We start from the raw sequence: 22,554 nt of genomic DNA, 5'->3' as shown, positions 1-22,554 counted from the left end.
CAGGGAGGAATAACTCAGAGCTGGTGTGTACTGTAGCAGAGAAAGCGCTGACAGAACAACTCCATGGTCTGCATTTCCCAGACTGTGTGTATATTAACCGTGTTCTACTGAACAGCACGCACACGCACGCACGCACATGCACACGCACACACGCACACACACACACAGACACTCGCTGGTGTGAAAAGGCAAGCACTACTGTTTGTTTAGTTTTGTGCCATTGGGGGCTTCCAGCGCACAACTGGGGGTAAATACTGTAACATACTGTATACAGGTACCTTGTGTGTGTGTGTGTGTGTGTGTGTGTGTGTGTGTGTGTGTGTGTGTGTGTGCGCGTGTGCACGTGTGCGTGTGTGCGTGTGTGCGTGTATAATAATAGGTTGTGTACATTTACTAAACATTTCCCCACATTTGAACGGGTAAATGAAGGGAAAATGTAAGTTTACAGTATTGTTTTATTGCATTTAAAGGAATGCTGTGAGAAAAAGTAAAGACTTCAATAAGTGCAGTCAGTCACCACATTTTGCTTTTGGAACTGCAGTTTTTATATTAAGGATGTATAAAACCTTGAAAGCTAGCCAGCCTATTATTACACAGAATGCCAACTCATTTTCCTCTATTGCTGTGTCAAAGTATCAATAGTCATGGGAATTCATCCTTTATGCTTGCATTCACCAAACAGGGCTTGAATTTAGTGTAGCGATTAAGTCATGAATAAATTAACGTTTGTTTTATCCTTTATGTGGATCCTGTGGTCCAAACAAAAGCAAACAATATATATATATATATATATATATATATATATATATATATATACTGTACAAACGACCAACAACAAGTGATTTTCGAACTGTTGTTTCGAACACGTATTTCCTGGCAGTGCAGTGCCAGGAACACGTCTCGGAAGCAGCCCTAGGATTCTGCCGGTCCGAAGTGAAGCCACATGGGTCTGTTGGTTGTTCTGGGTCTGTGTGGTCGATCCTATCTTATGCAAACTGTCTTTATACAACACTTTATACAACATTACATTATTATACAACAACTTCAATCACAGCTGGGACTGCGCCTGAAACCGCTGTGCAGTATAATGACTTGCCCTATGTATGAATTTATATAAGCCTGTAATACTGGCCTTATCTAACTAACAATTATACATCTGTGCAGCTGTGTGGTCTGAATTTGTCTCGTTTCATTTATTCCAACACATTAACCCCCCCCCCCCCCCCCCCCCCTCCCCTCCTCCATCGTAATATTATTATGATATAATCGTTAAGCAGGTTGACCTCGGCGATTCCGCCTAATCGAGAAATCACTTGCTTGCGCTTGTGTGTCTTCCTTTCCCTGTCTGGACTGTGAAATGAGACGATGTGTTGTTGTTGAGCTGCTGGCACAAAAGACAGGACTGGGCTGGTCTGTTGTGTACTGTATGTCTCGCCACGTTGTCTTTTATACATGATGTGACACTTTCATTACTCAAGCATAAAGCTGAAGGCCTATTCATCATCATACTGTAGTTTTAAGAACAGAGTATGAACAGGCTTTCATTGAGCTGATTGTGAATGATCTGCAGGTGCGCGTCGTGTGTGTGTGTGTCCAGTGTGAGAGCATTCATTGACATTGGCTATTTGAACAGCTGAGAGGGTGACTCTCAGCTGTTCAAACGGTGTTTCCGTTGGATCTGTCAAAGTTGGGTCCAGATGCCGGGACCCTCAGTGTTCTTTGAGGGAGTTCTAAATGAACCCTCTCTCTCAGGTCTATATACGCTATACACTACAGGGCCACTACAACTGGAACCAAATGGACCCCTATATAACGCTCGATTTAGGTTCCATTTGTGTAATACGCTCATTGTTATGCACAGTTCTTTGACAGTAAGGCTGAAGTAAGACCCCTGGATATGGAAGCGAACTACCGAGTAGCACCCACCCAGTGTGGGCATATAGTGGGCAGTGTGAGAAGTGGCGGTGCATGGGTGGTGCCCGTCGTTTACAAATGCTGTAAGGCTCTGTTGGTTCCAGGAGGGTTGTGTGTATTTACAGAAGATTCAACAGTGGCCTGCACAATCACAGACGCACCCGTTAAAACCATGGGAACTGCTGCCCCACACAGTCCAAGGAGCACTTCAGTGCAGTGTTGTTTCTTAAATGTATTTCGGTGGGCCTTGAATGTGTCGTAATAATGGCTGATTTTAGATTTGGTTTCATGCTGAAAATAGCCGATCTACAAGCTCACAACGTAGAGAGCTGCTGTTTTCAGCATGAACCCAAGCATACAATGACTTATGGTTCTACTGGATCTCTTCTCCACTAGTCCAAGTTAGTCTACTTTTTATGGGTCTGACAAAATTGTCAGTATATATTTAGTCTTTAGTTTTAGTCATCACAGCTTACTTTTTATTTTTGTTTATATTTCGTTTTTCTTGGTGGGGAAAAAAGGTAGTCTTGCTCACGAAAAGGGGAACCGTGTTTCTCCGCTAACCTTTGTGTCACCGCCACTGATTAATGACATGAAACGATGGAAACACGGCTCCCTACACCATCTTTGCAGAGCAAGGAAAGGAAAAACAAGTCCTCCTCCTCAGCGTATTTCATGCTCTCTGTTGACCGCGTGGAAGGAAGGATGGAAGGAAGGAAGGAAGGACATGTCACGAATAATACGCGGTGGACAGAAAATATGTAATCGGAGGCAAGGCAACAAGAGAGAGATTGCCGGGAGCGCAGTGGATCTTAATTGGTTGCGTAACCTGCTTTCATGGCTCATGGAAAAAAAGGGCTTTTGTATGGCTGGTTTTATGTACTGTAAATGTACTGTATATTATGTGTGTTACTGTTCATGAACCCATGAACTCAAGGTTCGTTTTTTTTATTATTATTTTGTATACATTTTTAGAGTTTGAACTGGGCTAACTCTGCAAGTTTAGCCAGCACTACTCTTTTGCCTCCCTCGCTGCTTTGAGCTTGCAGTTTGTTTTTTTATCCAGTTATTTCTCCCCACAGTATACAGTATATAGTCCCAAGCAGACTCAAGTGACACCACACGTTTTCTTCCCCTCTCTAGGGTTCCTATAAAGCTTCCTCTGTCTGGTTTTATCAGCTCCCGATAGTACTTTTTTTCCTCCCCAACCATTAACATCTTTACCTTTCTTTTCCTCTTAGAGCACAGAAACTCAACCATTCTCTTCTCTTCTCGTCTCTTCTCTAATCTCTAATAATAATAATAATATATTATATCTCTACCTCAGCCTTCTTACCATTCCTTCTCTCTCGCTGTGACTTCTCTCTCATGGTGGATTTTGTGCGTCCTTTTGGTGTATTTCTATGATTTTGTTCTTTGGTGTTTCTGTGCTTGTTGTTTTGTCAATGTGTTGTTGTTGTTGTTGTTGTTTCTCGTGTCATGTCGTCTCTCCCCCATCCTTGACCCCTCCCCCCCCCCCCTCTCTCTCTCCCTCCCTCCCTCCGAGCCTCCTCTCACTCCCATCTCCTCTCCTCTGTCTGTGTGTCTGTCTGTCCATTTTGTGACGTCACTGTCCTCCCCAGAAGACTCGGACTCGCCCAGTCGGACGAACTCAGGTCTGTCCCTTCTTCTTCTTCGTCTTCTTCTTCTTCTTCTTCTTTCTTTTATCTTTTTTTCTTCTATTTACTGTTCTTTACACTTTACTGTTTCTCAACCTCTGGTCCAGGGCCCACCAGGGACTTCAGACGGGTTCTGTAAGAGTCCTTTAATACACACCAGGGACTTCAGACGGGTTCTGTAAGAGTCCTTTAATACACACCAGGGACTTCAGGCGGGTTCTGTAAGAGTCCTTTAATACACACCAGGGACTTCAAACGGGTTCTGTAAGAGTCCTTACACACCAGGGGCCACGTAAATAAACCGTTTACAAATGCACACCTATACCACATTTGGTAAATGCCTCCTTCATAAACTACTTTGTTTCCTAAAACAAATTATATGCGGCTGTTCTCGTAACATAACGAGCAGTTTTAGATTAATGACAAATTAAGCACACGAAAATAAACACTACCAGCTGTGTGTGGGACCTTTAAAGGTATATTCAGTGATTTCACTCAAAAAACCTTAGGTTTCGTTTTTGGCCTGGGACCCAAACTTTCGTCCAATCAGGATAGAGAGTCAAAAACGAAACCTAAGGTTTTTTGACCCCCAGGGGTTAACTGGGGACAGGGAGGAACTCCTTATATGGCCAGCACACTCTATAGTAGAGAGGATTATCACAACAAAACAAAAAAATAAGTGATATTTGAATTAAGTGAAATCACTGAATATACCTTTAACTCTGAGAGTTACATTTGATACTGAGGATTTTACGGTCCTATAGAGACAGAAATTGGTGTCAGATGTGGATCCACGGTCTAATTACATATGAATTATTATTAGACCACCTGGTTCTTGGATCACTGAAGTAAGCCATCAGTAGTGCCCTTAACCCATTCTGAACGGGGACCCATTTTGGTGTTAGCATCATGTCGTGCTTTAGCTATTGAAAAACAGCAGATCTACAAGCTCATATCGCGCCACCGAGTGGCGCGATACGAGCTTGTAGGTCTGCTATTTTTGAAAAATCGAAGAACGACTGACATTTTTAGAATCTGATCTCAGGTCAGAATGGGTTAATCAGACCAGTGTGTGTCCAGTGGAAACCTCGTATGAATCTGATCTCAGGTCAGAATGGGTTAAGGCTTACAGGCTCATATAGACCCACAAAGACCCACTACTGGTGGTCCCCGATGACCCAATGTTGAGAACCAGTATTGTACTCCATACCCCCCCCCTCCCTCCCCACACACACACACACACACACATCTCCCCCTCCTCCTCTCCTTTCCTTGCTCTCTCTCACCACCATTAACTGTGTCACTCACTGACTTCAGTTATTTATTTATTTATTTATTTATTTATTTATTTATTTATTTATTTATTTATTTATTTATTTATTTATTTATTTATTTATTTATTTATTTATTTATTTATTTATTTATTTATTTATTTTATTTTATTATTTATTTTATTTTATTATTTATTTATTTATTTATTTATTTATTTATTTATTTATTTATTTATTTATTTATTTATTTATTTATTTATTTATTTATTTATTTATTTTATTAATTTATTATTATTTCATTTATTTCGTTCATGTATTTGTTATTTCTTTATTTGTTTATTATTTATTTCATTTATTTCATTCATGTATTTGTTATTTGTTTATTTATTTATTTCTCAGACGTTATTAATTTTTTTTTGTCAAGGATCAGCCATAACTCTGAGCGTGTACAAATATGGAACCCTTGTGGGTCCATTTGGTTCCATTTGTTCCAGACACTGGGTAATGTTTGGACTCCCTGGCCATCAAGGAACCCTGAGTGTCCCTTGAGCTCACTTTGAGAACAACATGTTTGTTTATTATTGTTTGTATTTATTTATTTATTTCATTGGTTTGTTCTCAGACGCTTTCTTTATAGTTCAAGGGGCCACTCATAACTCCCTGAGGGACCACTTTGAGAACAACGTATTTGTTTAGTTATGTATTCATTTAGTTCGTACTCCTTGCCACGCTCTACACATTGCCAACGTTTAGGTCTGTCGGGACAGACAGCAGGTCTTATGAAGAAACACTGCGTGTGATTAATCAGAACAGTAGACAAAATACTGCAGAGTTACATTTTGGCTTGGGTGAAGAAAAAACAAAGGGGGGAAAACTAAACATCCACATTGATTGTGTCACTCTGGCCCCTTTTCCACCGGTTGGTTCCCAATGGGAACCGGTTCAGTTCTTTTCCACCGGTTGGTTCCCAATGGGAACCGGTTCAGTTCTTTTCCACCGGTTGGTTCCCAATGGGAACCGGTTCAGTTCTTTTCCACCGGTTGGTTCCCAATGGGAACCGGTTCAGTTCTTTTCCACCGGTTGGTTCCCAATGGGAACCGGTTCAGTTATTTTCCACCGGTTGGTTCCCGATGGGAACCGGTTCAGTTCTTTTTGGTTTTTAGTCCATGAGCCAGAGCTCCAAAATTGGAACGTTAATTATGAATTGAGTGTAGCAAAACCATACCTATATTAGATTGTTATCACCATGAAACTTCCCCAATTGAGTACTTACACGAAGACAATGATTTATTGTATTACAAATTTTACATTTTTAAATATGCAAATGAGGCATTATGTAGGAAAATATGCAAAATAATCAAAAATATGAAAAAGCTACTACTGTGGAAGGGTTATCGTGTATTAATTTACTTGTATTGATCCTATAAAATATTAATATAGGGTATAGTTTACCCACCAGTTTTGGAGCTCTGGCTCATGGATTAAAAACCAAAAGGAACTGAACCGGTTCCCATTGGGAACCAACCGGTGGAAAAGGGGTCCTAGTGTGACATGGTGCCCAGAATAGGAGGCCAGGAGGCCAGGGGTCACGTGGTCAACCTTCTGTTCAACCACACCACAACGTGGAGCAGTCCCAAATCTAAACCTAAACCTCACAAAACATGCCCTATATTTGCAGTATTCACTAGTGTATCACTCTGTTTACTTTGCATTAGCCTGAGCTAACGCTAGACATTTCTGGCCTAGATGGGAGGGCCGCGGCTCAGTGCAGCACTGTTATTGTGTCGACCAGAAGCAGAAACCACTGGTTGCTGGAGTATACCATTCTAACGGACTGTCAAAGTCGGCACACGTTGTTGTTTTTTTTCTTAGACGGTGTGGTGGGTTCTTCTGCCATTCTCCTCATTTTCCTCGCATAGCCTCGTTTGAATTCCACTGGTAATGATTTCCTCACTGTGTTATTTTGAGGGGTGCACACCGCTCAGAGCCCTGACGTCAAATCATTTGAAGCGATCCCACTTTTGGACCAGTGCAGCCCATGCGTAAATCCAGGCTTTCATTTTTCGCGCAGACGAAATGAAAGCCTGGGTATCGAGGCTAACTTTGCATTAATGTCGATTATGGAGGGCCATTATAATCCACCACTCCTGAATGCCTGGTGCTGGGAGTCTGGTGCAACGCACAGGCCCTGGGCCTGGTGAGAGCAGGAGTGGACCTGGTGAGACGTAGGAGGGGCCCGGACAGGAGTCAACCCACAGAGCCTAGTCCTTCCACGCGCCAGAATCTGGTTCTCCCAGTCCCGCCAGAGTAGTTGCGGAGCAACGGATTGTGTGGCCTTGCTCATTCCCTCATGGACTGATCGAGGGTAGCTACTGGGACGTAAGTTGGGATTTGATCAACCCCGGCTGGGTCGCCTGAATGAGGGGTATGATGTTGGTAGACCCGAAACCCCGTTGACCTCAGGATACATCACTGAGGATACGTCCCAGTTATCGATATAAGATTGCCTCGCTAATTTCCATTTTTGGAATCTCTCCGGTTGCTAGAGACGCTTGCTAGGGCCTCGTCTGTACTGCGTATACGCGACCAAACACGTTAGCTTTAGTTTTAGCCACGGCCTTTGCACGCTCTTTTCTCTGAAACTAACTAAGGCGCTGTCTGTGGTTTTGAACAGATCGCCAATGTTCGGACGGAGGTAATTTTGGATTTTCCGCTGATCGCGATTAAAACACATTTTCTAGAGCAAGGATGGACCTCACTCTAGCTCGCTAGCATTGACGCTATTGCTTTTGCATCCAAGATGGCATCCAAAACCTGACGCGCGTCATTGTGGAATTGCTTCTCATCACGTGGCACCCAATTAAGCACCACCACGTTCGTCCACTAGGTGGCACTCGTTGTGTTAAGACCTGCAGGAGGACCGCATTCTAAAAATGAGCGGTGCTCAAAACCTTTTCATGTCAAGGACGCCCGAAATTATATGTATTCGGCTGCCAACCCCAATGTGAAAACATGTTGTTCCAGGGAACGTTCTGTGTTCAGATTGGAGCTGTTGTTGTTGGGGTTTGTAAGGCTCCCAAATATAGAACATATTTCAGGCGCAGCTGTGTTGTGAAAGGCAGAATTTTGCCTTACCTTACAGAAATGGTTTTGTATACAGCCATTCATTTATTGAGTTCATTTCTGTCGTGTTGCGCGCACGTGCTGTGTGTGTGTGTGTGTGTGTGTGTGTGTGTGTGTGTGTGTGTGTGCGTGTGCGTGTGCGTGTGCGTGTGCGTGTGCGTGTGCGTGTGCGTGTGTGTGTGTGTGTGTAAAAACATTAATCAGACAGAAACGACTACATTCGAGGATAAAGGGTATTTGGGGATAAAGCAAGGAGAGGTGAGATGGTTTGGTCATGTGCAGAATAGAGATGAGGGCTGCATTGGGAGACGGATGCTGCATTTGGAGCATTTAGCCAGGCTAAAGAGGAGCTTTTTATGGACGCGGTGAGAGAGAAGGCCGTCTCCAGGTAGCTGGAGTGACCCAGAGAGGATGAGGAGGATGATACAAAGGCTGAAAGGCATGCATTTGCAGCTGTCCACTAATAGTTCTCAGGTCTTGTTTTTGTCCTGGGTGGTGTATGGATTTTGGCCAGGCAGAAAATGGATTTGGACATGCTGGACGCCTGTCCTCGCCTTATTGTAGATATGCCACTGATCTCCCTGTGTCCTCTAGCCCATTCTGAACGGGCACCCATTTTGGTGTTAGCATCATGTTTTGCTTTAGCTATTGAAAAATAGCAGATCTACAAGCTCATATCGCGCCACCGAGTGGCGCGATACGAGCTTGTAGGTCTGCTATTTTTTTTTTTATCGAAGAACGACTGACATTTTTTGAATCTGATCTCAGGTCAGAGTGGGTTCATCAGACCAGTGTGTGTCCAGTGGAAACCTCGTATGAATCTGATCTCAGGTCAGAATGGGCTAGGGTAGGTACCAAGCCCCCAGAGTGGCTTGCCAACGTTGAAGCCGCCGAGCCCAGTGGTCAAGGCTGGAGCTGCAGGCGGGCGTTTTTTAGTTTCTGTTTGTTTTTGCCTGTGCATTAGCGCTTCCGCATTTTGACCACCAAATGCTAGTGGTAAAAAAAAAACTAAAAAACAAGCGGAAGTAGAGCATGTTGTAGTATTTTCAAACAACCATTACAAGCGTTCTTCCGGATCCTTCAAACGCCACTGAGAAACTTCCATTGAAATGAACAGTGGGGGCGGGGCTGTTCCGGTCTCTAGATTATTATATGCTGTATTGTCCCTTGGACTACCAATCCCAAATTTTTTTTGGCATATTTTTAATTCATCGTTTTAACATACAAGAAAGATCTGGTGGTTTGAACAGATGTTTTTTTTTTTTTTTTCATTGCTAGTGTATTCTCTCGAATTGCCACCAGATGGCGGGAACGCACCATTATGCTGATTTTGGCCAAAATAGACGAATCTTCCTAAGTCACTTCCGGTTCAACGATCAACAACATCCGGCAGTATTTTGACGCTAGTCACTAGCTTGGCTGGTCCGGATTGCTAAGCTAATGCTATATTTTTCATATCTAAGTCAAATTAACCTCAAATCAACCCCAAAACATCGCAAAATATCAAATTTTTTACAGCGACGCACATAGAGACGGCGCGCGTGCACGATAGCGCACGATCACGCGGATTTCGGCCGTTTTTTGGTAAATTACATCCAACATTAGTGATATTAGCGAAAAAATATAAATTTTTGCTCTGTTAAACCCCCGATAACTGATATTGATTGTCATTCCGTTAATTCCGTGAACGGGAGGTTTGTATTTTTAGCAATACTCCGTTTTTTTCCGTTAATTGTAGCCCAGGGGTTAAAAAGACACTGGTCTCTATACTGCCTCACTCTCAGGGAAGCCGGAGCACTCACTAGTTTGAGGCCATTTCGTCGGAAGGTGCCAGATTTTGTGCCCAAGATAGAGAGAGAGAGAGAGAGAGAGAGAGAGATAGAGAGATAGAGAGAGAGAGAGAGAGAGAGAGATAGAGAGAGAGAGAGAAAGACACACGCACGCACGCACGCACGCACATTTACCCACGCAGGCAGAGTTAGAGTTGACTGTTTCTATCGTAGTAATGTTTTTGTTGGAGTCCCGAGAGTGATATTGGCGAAGGCTGAAGCACATAGTGTTGTCTGGCTGCCATTACTTGATAAATACTCTCTCTAACTGAATGAAATATCACAACATGTTCTGCTTGTGCCTGTGACTGAATCATGCTGATGGTATCCTATTAGCACAGTGATATCACTTAAATGAACTGAACTTAGCAACCTTGTCTCATTTCTCTTCTAATTCTGAATGCATTTTTGCAACTCTTTCAGTGAGGCCAGAGACAGATGCCGGGGGTATAGGCAAATTAGTAGGGTTATTTCGTAATGAACCAAAATGACAAAAACGTCTCTAGAAACTCATTATTACATTTTCACATGATATTGAAAAGACCCATATAGGATAGAGAAAAGATCTGAGAAATGAGGAAAACCAATTGATTTGAGTTTTCCTTACAATTATTAAATATAATGTAATCAATATTAATTTGTTTTGCGTGAAGAAACAAAGAGCGGATCAGAGCAAGCACTGAAAAGAATCAGGAGAAAATAATGTAAAGTATTTTTTTAGTTCCCACCGATCGTAGAAGCACCACCACCAGTTCTGTTTTAGAATTTACTAGATTTCTTTTTGCCCTTTTTGAGTACCAGGTTGTTGTTTTTTTTTCATTGTTTTCAGTTGTTGTTGTTATTGTTGCTGCTCGTTTGTTAATACAGCCAACCATTTATAAGTTCCGCCCACATTCAGCTTCTTCCATTTTACTCTGTCTCATTAGATCATAGCTCCACAGACGTGTCTCTCTCTCTCTCTCTCTCTCTCTCTCTCTCTCTCTCTGTTAGTCTTTTCTTGTCCTCGTGGGCCTCCACCGTTCTCTGACAGCTCTCCGTCTCTCTGCTCAGGTCTGGATGTGGACGAGAGGACCAGGCAGATGAAAATGAAGATGAATAAATACAAGCAAGGTGCAGGCTCTGACTCCAGACTAGAGCAGGACTACAAGGTAAACCCCACACCTGCTACAGTGTGTGTACTGTGAACGGCTCAACGTTTTTTGACCGGGGACCCCCTTTGGCAATGTCTCGGGACCCCTGACCCGGCCCCTCTCCCGACCCCCAATATAAATTGACTGCTACAATAACCTTAATAATAGAGACAATACACCATAAATAAATACTATAACCAGATATAATCATTACGGAAGGTGTATGCATGTACTATGTGTACTACAGTATATGTAAACTCTTCATTTCCATTGTCCAGCCATTCAGTTGCAAAAAAATATAGTTTTTTTTGGGGACCCCCAAAATAATTTGGCGCCCCGGGGGGGGGGGGGGGCATACTGACGTATATATATATACGTCAGTTCATGATGGAATGCAGCAGTGATCATCTCCAGAGGCCAGTGTTTACTACCGCTGTTAAAACCAAGTGCTAAAACCAAGCTGGGCTTGGAGCCCAGTGCCTCAATGGAGTCTGGGCCAAACCATATAAGACCTGCCTTCCTTTTATGTCTTTGGAATGATAACTATTGGCCTCGGAGTCAGAGGTCGGTGCATGCCATTCGTTAGTATAGTCTATAAAAAGAAGCATGTGTTAACATGCTTTGTTTGCTATTGAAGTGACGGTGACGGCTATGGTAATGCTCCATTCCTATACACAGCTGTGACGATTTAAACCAGCAGGCATTAGTACAATGTCAACACTTACTGTTAGACTCAGTCCAAGTGGACATTCCTCATTTGTATGGATATACTTTCATTTACCACTTCTTAAGAGCCTGCACAGGGACTACAGATCCCTGTTAAATAAATTATAATGGGATGAATCTAGAGTGGCAATACCCTCCATTACATTGACAGTCTCCAATCTAGTGTTGCAAATTGCGGCAAATTCTAGGGCTATTAATTTGTATACTGAGAATATTCATCTAATATTCAAACCAATATATTAACCCATTCTGAACGGGCACCCATTTTGGTGTCAGCATCATGTCGTGCTTTAGCTATTGAAAAATAGCAGATCTACAAGCTCATAGCGCGCCACCGAGTGGCGCGCTACGAGCTTGTAGGTCTGGTATTTTTTTTTAATCGAAGAACGACTGACATTTTTTTAGAATCTGATCTCAGGTCAGAATGGGTTATAATCAGACCAGTGTGTGTCCAGTGGAAACCTCGTATGAATCTGATCTCAGGTCAGAATGGGTTAACCAAAACAAACTTACTTGATTTGAAATGTATTTGTGTGTGCTCGTGCTCCGGACAAGTGAATAGGAAATATACTTGTCCAATGTCAAGCAACCTGAGTATATCATTATTTGTACCATGAGAAAAATAAATGAAATATTATGAATGGCATGGCCTCAATATGATAGTAAAGCTCTATATCCTCTCTCTGTGTCTGCAGCGTTCAGGGAGAGACCACCGGGGTTCGGACAACCTGTCGGCCAGGTCCTCAATATGATAGTAAAGCTCTATATCCTCTCTCTGTGTCTGCAGCGTTCAGGGAGAGACCACCGGGGTTCGGACAACCTGTCGGCCAGGTCCTCAATATGATAGTAAAGCTCTATATCCTCTCTCTGTGTCTGCAGCGTTCAGGGAGAGACCACCGGGGTTCGGACAACCTGTCGGCCAGGTCCTCGGACAGCGATGTGAGCGACGTGTCCGCTGTGTCCAGAACCAGTAGCGCCTCTCGATTCAGCAGCACCAGCTACATATCCGTCCAATCGGAACGGCCGCAAGGAAACCGCAAGATCCGGTAAGGCTGATTGGTCTGCAAACAGTTACATTAGCAGGACGGTGAACCCCTTCTTTTGACCCTTGACCTTTGACTATAGGGATGGAGCTCGATACCTAATACCCCGATAACAAGCTTATCGTATCAATACGTTTTGGGCTTATCAAAGCCTGTTATCGAGCATAGCGACCCATGCCGTCATGTTTAACCCATTCTGACCTGAGATCAGATTCATACGAGGTTTCCACTGGGACACACACTGGTCTGATTAACCCATTCTGACCTGAGATCAGATTCTAAAAATGTCAGTCGTTCTTCGATTTTTCAAAAAATAGCAGACCTACAAGCTCGTATCGCGCCACTCGGTGGCGCGATACGAGCTTGTAGATCTGCTATTTTTCAATAGCTAAAGCGTAACATGATGCTATACACCAAAATGGGTGCCCGTTCAGAATGGGATAAACAATCAAGACAAGAGGTGATCAAAAATAAATGTAATCACCCAGGCTGGCACAAACATGTCGGTCTAAAAGTGTATTGATACCTGCAGACCAGTAAGCAAAATTCCGCTTTTAAAAAGTGACGGTACACATATTAACCAGTTCTAAGAACCATGTTCTTCAATATTATTAACCAGTTATAAGAACCATGTTCTTCAATATTATTTTCCAAAAGTGACAAAAATGACAATTGCCTTTTGTCTGTTAGAGAAGTACTGTATTTGAAGGTCTTGGTAAAAGATACTGGTTCTGTTCTGAATTTATTGTCGTCTCCCGTCTTTCCTCAAAATAATAGAAAATGCTCGATAGTGGGCTCGATAAGACTGATCATTAATGTGCTTGTTATCAATAACAATTAACAAGCTCCATCCTTACCTTTGACTGATAACACAGTCTTATCAGGCATGGGCAAACCCTCCGAATCCCTTTCCATAATGTGTTACCTCGTTCAGACGTTTTAAATCCTTTGAAATTGTCTGCACTCGGTTAACCTAAAGAGAGAAAATGCGCCTGCTAGTAGCAACGGGATGTCATTTCTTCAGTCTCGTGTCTTGAGTTCTGGTTTGGCTCCAACTAGAAATGACTGGAGCCAAATGATGAACTCTAGCCTTTCCAGGTTGGAGATGTTTGTCCATTACTGGCAACACATAACAGTAAACACAATGCACCTCTTCTCTGCCGTCTCATATATGTAAACATATTGAGAATTCTTTTGCACTGTGCTTTTACTGTAAGTCCCAAATTTCTGTTTCCGTTGTGTTGTCTTTTCTCGCATAGCCTCATGAATCATTGATGCTTTATTTTGATTATTATTTTTGCTTCCTTTTTCTGCTTCTTGCATGCGCTGTCGCTGCACGCTGCGTGTGCCTCTCTGTCGCCGTCGTCCTCCTCAGACAATTACGATCCAGGAGCCTGTCCCGAGAGGGAGAGGAGCAGCTAGGGGAGGTGGTAGAGGAGGAGGAGGCGGCAGCGTCAGGGGGGGGAGGCAGAAAGGCTAGCAAACAAGATGGAGGGAAGGGTGAGGGGGGAGAGGGGACGGAATCGGGGGGAAAGGGGGACAGAGAGAGGGAGCAGCAGGATCATATGGTGGAGGCTGAAGAGGACTTGTACCAGAGGAGTATCTCTGATAGCGACCTCAGGTAAAAAAACATAAAAATAAAGTCACCATGTGTGGTGACCTGTGACCGTTAGACTCTGACTAACAATAACATGGAGCTGTCCTGCATCCTCATCTATGCCGACTTCCCCGCAGTTCCACTAATGACAGTGTGGTCGTGATCGTGATCCTATCCTCCTTTCTCCAACCTTTATGATGTAAATGTGGCCTCAGTTACTAGAAACAAGTGCCTTCCTGGTGTTTGGGCCCTTTCCTCTGCGCCCTCCTTAACCCCAAGACACTCCTACGTAGCAGCTGTCCCATCACCTCTGAGTGTAATCTACAGTTATTGATATTGATGCTGTAAATGTGCTCAGCAATGTCATTTTATTTCTGAACAGCAGAACTGAGTATAGAAAATGTGTTATGAATGCAGAATCTTATAAAGCACTGAAGCCATCGGGCGTTCGTTCAGCTTCAACGCAGCAGGGAACGTTCCCTTTTTTAAATCATCGAAGGGAGCTCCACTGCCGACGTTACCCTTGCGTGTTTGAGTTGCCCACGAGCGAACATAAACCCAGGCATCAGGCATCAGTACTGAGAATGGGGATTATCCCTTTTTTTCATACAGTATTTCCAATAGATTAGGCGTCTACTGTACATACTGTAGTCAACTGGCGTCTAGCGGAGCATCGTATCTCATTGGTCTGACAGTCGAGGCGTTTGTGAAATAGTTTTAGTTTCGGGAACACGTCATCAGCGTTCGAAGAAAGATTCACGGCATCATTTGTTTTCTCATGCCGACGTTCCGGTCCGGTGTGGTGTGGTGTAGGGATGCAGCTGAGGAGCTAAATGGATGCTTCCGGTGTACTTACTGACTGGGACATTTTCTTTGAGGACGCCTATAGCACTGACACAGCCACCAAGGCCATTACCGCTTATATTTCCTTTTGTGTTGATATGTATCAGAATGATACACCCCATACCTCGCGAATGAAATCAAGGAGTTGTATACAGTACATAGGAAAAAGATGGCCTTCAGATCAGGAGATCACGTGTAGGAAGTGAACTTGAGAGGAGCGCTTTTGTTGTGTCGAAGGACCCATAGCGTCCCTGAGTGCTGTTGCAGCAGCAGCTGTGAATAGTGAGCTGTGAATAGTGAGCTGTGAATAGTGAGCTGACGATACAGCATCGTTTCCGTGAGAGGATGGAGGTAGAGTACGAGCAGGAGAGAGAAAAAGAAAAAAAAAACCACAGGATAGAAAATGGTCAAATAATCAAAAAAAGACATATGAATGTACAGATATAGCAGGTATGTAATATTTGCATCAATTGCAGGTGTCTTGTGTACATGGTATTTTGAATATTGGCATCATAATTATGCACAATGAGGCGAGTAGCAGCAGTTACACTTATTAAAGGAGAATTCCATGCTAAAAGGCTTTCTTCCTTTTATTTGTAGTTGTTACGTCCCCACCAAAGAGGTCCAGGTGTTATTTTGTGCAAAAGCTCCTTATTGGCTATTTCCCCTACCATAAGCCCTCAATGAATTGAATGGGAATTGAATGGGGCTATGGGGTGTTGTGCTAATTCACTTATTTCCATCGCTCAAAATTATATATTTTTTGTATATATCCTCTCTTCATAATGTAAATAATATCCCAAGTGGCACAGTTTACTACTTATTTCGATGGAAATAAGCAAATTAGCACAACACCCCTTCCAGCACAGCACAATTCCCATTCCATTCAATGCAATTCATTGAGCGCTTATGGTAGGGGAAATAGCCAATAAGGAGCTTTTGCACAAAAAACCACCTGGACCTCTTTGGTGGGGACGTAACGACTACAAAGAAAGTTAAGAAAGGTAAGAAAGCATTCTAGCATGGAATTCTCCTTTAATGTGCAGTTCAACAGACCAGTTGTATGAAGTATGAATGTAATGAATGTAATCTACATGAGGGAAGGCCCACTCATAATAACACCCACCTTTGTATAATATTACTGCAGTAAAGCAGCTTATATTCTTCAAAATAATGACGCTAGAGTGCCAGAGACAGATTGTACTCTGAAAAGCTCCGCCTTATACCCCCCAAAAACCGGGAGGCGTAATCTTCCGTTCTCACGCTGGTACATCTAAAGTCCCTCTAGAAGCGTTTATATCCCAAACAAGATGCTTCCTGAAGTCAGAAATGAAGACATGAGGCCTAATGGTCCAGGCGCATGATGCCACATGTATATATACACATCATTAGCATTAGTTCGTTTTAAATAGCTTAAATATCCCAACGTTATGTCATTTGAAACAGACATTCAGTTAATAATTGCGGCTAAATTCACAATGAATTACGATGGAATAATACATGACCGAGTGGACGTACCGAATGGACCAATATCATTACGTTAAAGGGATTGTGACATTAAAAAAAAGGTTTTGGAATTGTTCTTGTTTTTTTTTTAGGTTTACTAATCTCAATTGCACCCAAAAAACATGAACTTTTAACATTCAGTAGATTTTCTGTGATCTGGGGTTTTCTGGCTCAAACAGGTGCTCTGATTTGCCGGCAGTAAGTGACATCACTTACTGCAAATCCCATATATGTCAATGGGATTTGCCAGCAGATGTCACTGTTTCACTGTGTTGCCTGTTTTCATTGTAGCTCAAAAGGCCCAAAAAACCCCAAAGAAAACTTCAGACCACAGAAAATCCACTGAATGTTCAAAGTTCAGTTTTTTTGGGTGTAATTGAGGTCATAAAACCTAAAAGAAAAAAGAAAAAGAAAAATAAATTAAAATGAATGTCATAAAACCTTTAATGCTTGCGAGAAAGACCTCCGTTACCGTCATGTTTAACACGCCACCATTTCAGCGTGTCCACAAGGAGTCTCATTTCCTTTCTGGAACGTGTAGGGTTAATGGACGTTAGTTTAAATTAAGAAAACTATGTCAAGAGCAAATTGAAGAACAAATTGATTTAGAATCCCACAGGCTCTCACAGTAGGCAAAGCAGATTAACCCAGCCTTCTAATAAGATGTCAACACCATCAAATTACACTCACAGCGTGTTCTCCTTGCCAACCTAATGCCTGTTTTATACTTAGTTGTGCGCCAGTGTCGTGCATGAATGAAAATAGCCAATCTACAAGCTCGCAACCCGTTATCTGCCAATGTGGTTTGACTCAAAACACAAAACGGTTGAGCTTGTAGATCGGCTATTTCTGGTGTAAGACACCGACGCACAGCAATGTACAAATCAGGTTTCATGGGGCTTATTACACACTGCAGTCTGTATTACATTTTTAAAACTGTCATTAAATTATGCACAGCCACCTTGCATACCAATAATAACCCATTCTGACCTGAGATCAGATTCATACGAGGTTTCCGCCGGACACACACTGGTCTGATGAACCCATTCTGACCTGAGATCAGATTCTAAAAATGTCAGTCGTTCTTCGATTTTTCAAAAATAGCAGACCTACAAGCTCGTATCGCGCCACTCGGTGGCGCGATATGAGCTTGTAGATCTGCTATTTTTAAATAGCTAAAGCACGACACGATGCTGACACCAAAATGGGTGCCCGGTCAGAATAGGATAAGCAGCTTCCGATGCGTATTATTCTATTAGTTGTGAGAGAAAAAAAGCCATCAGATGGTGAGGATATTTGCAACACTATAACGCTAACCCTTGTGTATAACACGCAGATGATGCAAAATAACACGGAAAATCGAACCTTATATCCGAAACCTTAAATGAACAGACAAAAGCTTCGAAGGCAGATGTGTATAAACGTGATTGACACAACATGAGTTTTTATTTATTTTTATATATCAATGTTCAAGCTGCTTTGTTGTTGCTGGTGACTGCATGTCTCCTTGGACTCGACAGGAAACACATTACGCTAAAAGCCAACATGTCCTTCATGTAAGACGACTATCACAGCATCAAGGCTTTACCTTTGTGTGCACATTTGGGGAGCACATGCACTACATACATTACTGTATGTTCTGTACCGTAGGACATTATAGACTGTGACCCCCAGGTGGTCGCATGGTGTTTGGAACCATGTGTGGATTAGAAGAAACACTGATGAGCCATGGACGGTTTTCTAGCAGCTCGCCCCTGACACTGTATAGGCAAGGCGAGGCAAGTCAGGCAAAAACACAATGTAAAAGGACATTTGAATATAAACAAAAGTAGTACAAGTTATATAGAAATAGAAAATATATAAACAAGAGTCAATTTCAGTGCAGAAGATGAATTGAAAAATCTCAATCGAAGGCATGCAGCAAACAGAATGGTTTTTAGCTGTGATTTAACCCATTCTGAACGGGCACCCATTTTGGTGTCAGCATCATGTCATGCTTTAGCTATTGAATAATAGCAGATCTACAAGCTCATATCGCGCCACCGAGTGGCGCGATACGAGCTTGTAGGTCTGCTATTTTTGAAAAATCGAAGAACGACTGACATAGAAACATAGCTTTTTCAGAAATCTGTCATTTTCAAACAGACATTTTTAGAATCTGATCTCAGGTCAGAATGGGTTAAACAAACGTGAGACTTGTAGCAGACAAGTTCTAGATATGTGGTGCATAAAATCATGTATTTTCTAAGGACATAAAGCAGACCTTTTCCCAAATGACCTGAGAGGTCCCGACGGGTGGTTGAAGTACAAATTGTTTGTGAATCCCACAGGCTCTCACAGTGGGTTTGCTGTATTCTTATATGTGGCTGACCGCCTGACCTGTTGCTGTGTCATACTCTGCGGAGTTGTGTTGTGTTGTGTTGTGCTGTGTTGTGTTGTGTTGTTGTGTTGTGTTGTGTTGTGTTGTGTTGTGTTGTGTTGTGCTGTGCAGTGCTGTGTTGTGTTGTGTTGTTGTGTTGTGTTGTGTTGTGTGCACTGTCCTTCACCTGTCTGGGCCCTATTAACAGTGACATGTGTCTGTTCCTTATACTACAACCTGTCAACATGTACATTTACCACCCTATTTCCTCCCCACCTGTCTAACCACCTCCTTGATCCAATTTCTCACACCTTCTGCAAATCTGCACCTGCACGCACGCACGCACACACACACGCACGCACGCTCGTAACACACACGCAACCTCCCCACTCATCATCATCATCATCATCATCATCACCATCATCTTCTAGCATCGATTCACATTTGACACGGTTGATAACAAAAAAGGGAGGCTTAAAATCGGTTTATAATCGCAACAAAGTGAATATCAAGTGGCTGATTTGAAGATGAGATTATACAAGTATGAATCGTAAACCAAAGAAAAACAAAAGCCTACCTGCGCTGAGCGTGAGTTGACCTTACCTTTCCCCGTTTACTGTAAAGATCTGTCATGACAGCTGGAGAGCTTACAGTACATCATTCATGTACAGTAGATGCACTTCATAAGCTCTACACTACTGTATGTGAGCCATTATCCCATTTTGGGCAGGAACCCATTTTGGTGTTTTATAAGCATTATGTTACACTTTAGCTATTGAAAAATAGCAGATCTATTTTTTTGGGGTCCTTGACATGAAATATTGATTACCACCAATATAGAAACATGACGTTTTTTCAGAATTATTTCATGATTTAGAAGATTTTTTTTTTAAATTTCGATGTCAGGCCTAAATCGCCTGGAGTGATCAAAATCTCTACCCCAGAATGGGTTAACAGTCTTCCAGTTCCTATATAACCCATTCTGACCTGAGATCAGATTCGTGGAAAGGTTTCCACTGGACACACACTGGTCTGATTGACCCATTCTGACCTGAGATCAGATTCTAGAAATGTCAGTCGCTCTTCGATTTTTCAAAAATAGCAGACCTACAAGCTCATATCGCGCCACTCGGTGGCGCGATATGAGCTTGTAGATCTGCTATTTTTCAATAGATAAAGCATAACATGATGCCAACACTAAAATGGGTGCCCGGTCAGAATGGGATAAACCTGTGTGCCGTGTTTGTGCTTCTAAAGACCCCTTTTTGCTGTTCAAACTGAGGCAGACGAGATTAGCTTGTTTTTACCACCAAGGACCACCGTGGTTGTGCTTTGAATGATTTGCAGGCATGCAGAGCTTAAATTGGATCACCTTATTTCACCTTTGAGCCGGCTAATGGATCCTACTGTCTATTTCCTGCTCAGGAGAGGTTAGAGTAGGTTACTGATTGCATTGGAAGATGTTTTTTTCATTCTCTTTATTTTGTTATTTATTGTACTGCTTTTGCCCCGTCTTGGCCAGGTATCTGCTTGAAGAAGAGGTTGCATCAATGTGACTGTCCTGAATTTATTAAACTACAGCGTTGCCCGTTGGGCACTGGCTGGCCTACTTGAAACGATGCGAGTTGGAAATGCATGCCCCGCCCAGTTATTATACAGTCTGTGTCCCTTTTATGCCCATATATGAATATGTTATTTGTCAGCCATGCTCAAAGATGGAGTCTATTAAGATATGGAGATCTAGGGGTGATCAGGTGTGATCAATTAATTGGCTAATTTGGGCCCTGTCCAGAGCCTCATGGGCAGAGGCTTTAGTGCTGGTTCTTGACAACGGTGTATCCCAACGACGAACGCGTCGGTGGGACACGCGTGTGTGTGTACTCGTCACCATATATGTACGTATGTATGTACAGACAGACAGACGTACAGAGACGTGGTGCATTTATAGTTAGAAGATAGATTTATGCAAGTTACATACACAGTACATACAGACAGACAGACAGACAGACAGACAGACAGACAGACGTATACCTGTAGACAGACATTCCCTTGTTATGTTCTATAATGTTAGATAAGAGCTTTTCGGTCGAGAGCGTTGATACGTTAACACAATTAACGAAGCTTTATTTTCCACTTGGATTAAGCGTGATTGTCATGGAGCGTGGTGATAAAACCAGAGACTCTCATTACTCAACGCGGCTCGTTATGTAAACCGTATAACGACGACGACGCCCACATCTGGCTATAATATGCAAACGAATGTCAGGGCGCTGTGGTGACATTTCACAGCGGAGGCATCCTCCGTGCCTCCAGAAATGATACTGTAACCCGTATAAGACCCAGGTTTTATTGAAAGACATAAAGTCGGGTCAATGTGATCGGTGTTAAGATGCTAGATTTCCTCTGAGTGCTGTTTTCTTTTATGTTGGCTGACCTTTTCTTTCCCCCACGTGTGAAAAGGACACGCCGGCGATGCTATCTAACTTGGCAGAAACACTGCTGCTCCCTCGGCTCGCTGCAATGCACTCATTTTATCCTGACTCGATTGCTGTGTTTGAGGTCACAGTACACGTCGTACATCTACATGCATTTAGCCTCGTGTAATACTAGAACACCATAGCTGTGTCACCCATAAAAACCTCCTATCTCCCAATTTCTTAACCCATTCTGACCTGAGATCAGATTCTAAAAATGTCTTCGACATCCTGACAATTTTCTGAAAAAGCTATGTTTCTATGTCAGTCGTTCTTTCGATTTTTCAAAAATAGCAGACCTACAAGCTACAAGCTTGTAGATCTGCTATGTTTCAATAGCTAAAGAATAACATAATGCTAACACCAAAAGGGGATCCCGACAAAATGGGTTAATAAACACATTTTGAAAAATGTGAGTACTTTTACTTTTACTTTTGCTACTTGATGCCAATACCTTTTGTAGTTTTACTCAAGTAAAATGTTGAACACAGGCCTTTTACGTACGAACGGAGCATTTTTATATTGAGCAATTGATCTGCATTTGCACACGGCCATTGATCTATCTATCTATCTATCTATCTATCTATCTATCTATCTATCTATCTATCTATCTATCTATCTATCTATCTATCTATCTATCTATCTATCTATCTATCTATCTGCACACGTGCCTGCGTGTGTTAGTTTACATCTGTACATCTGTGTCACTTCAGCGTTTATCCACTTTAGCCATTATTTAACCCATTTAGGCCTGAGGCCGATTCTAAAAACGCCTCTAAATCCTTCAAACATTTATATAGCAGCATCAAAAATGTAACATTTTTGAATACTGTACATACTGTACAGAACACCAAAATGGGTTCCCGGCCTGAGGGGAACATAATGTTAGCTATTGGAAAAATAGCAGATCTACAAGCTTGGCCCTCGGTGACATGATATGAGCTCGTAAACGTGTGCAAATCTTTGAATGTAACGTTCTCTCACAGTGAACGTTTTGAACTCATAATATCTTTGCTTCTGGGGATCCCTGGAACAACATATGTGACTCGTTTTGATACACAGCCTGCCGTCGTGAGGGTGG

At 42.5% G+C, this 22,554-nt stretch overlaps 2 protein-coding genes across 2 annotated transcripts in view; both read left to right on the top strand.

Moving 5' to 3' along the window:
• Positions 1–22,554, top strand: part of rims2a (regulating synaptic membrane exocytosis 2a) — a gene marked incomplete at both ends in the record, with an annotated part of 244,188 nt that overhangs the window by 173,579 nt on the left and 48,055 nt on the right. Inside the window, 2 exons of the mRNA XM_083762001.1 lie at positions 10,846–10,943; positions 12,531–12,697. Of these exons, the coding sequence (XP_083618127.1) occupies positions 10,846–10,943; positions 12,531–12,697 (265 nt within the window). The remainder of the gene's footprint in view (positions 1–10,845; positions 10,944–12,530; positions 12,698–22,554) is intronic.
• fzd6 (frizzled class receptor 6) overlaps positions 1–22,554 on the top strand; it is a 296,006-nt gene that overhangs the window by 256,277 nt on the left and 17,175 nt on the right. The gene's annotated exons all lie outside the window — the stretch shown is intronic.

Source organism: Protomyctophum parallelum, assembly GCF_964188405.1.
Source record: "Protomyctophum parallelum genome assembly, chromosome: 3".
NCBI classification, from domain to species: Eukaryota; Metazoa; Chordata; class Actinopteri; order Myctophiformes; family Myctophidae; genus Protomyctophum; species Protomyctophum parallelum.
The sequence above is the reverse complement of the archived record's forward strand: the minus strand, read 5'-3'. Positions and strand labels throughout refer to the sequence as shown.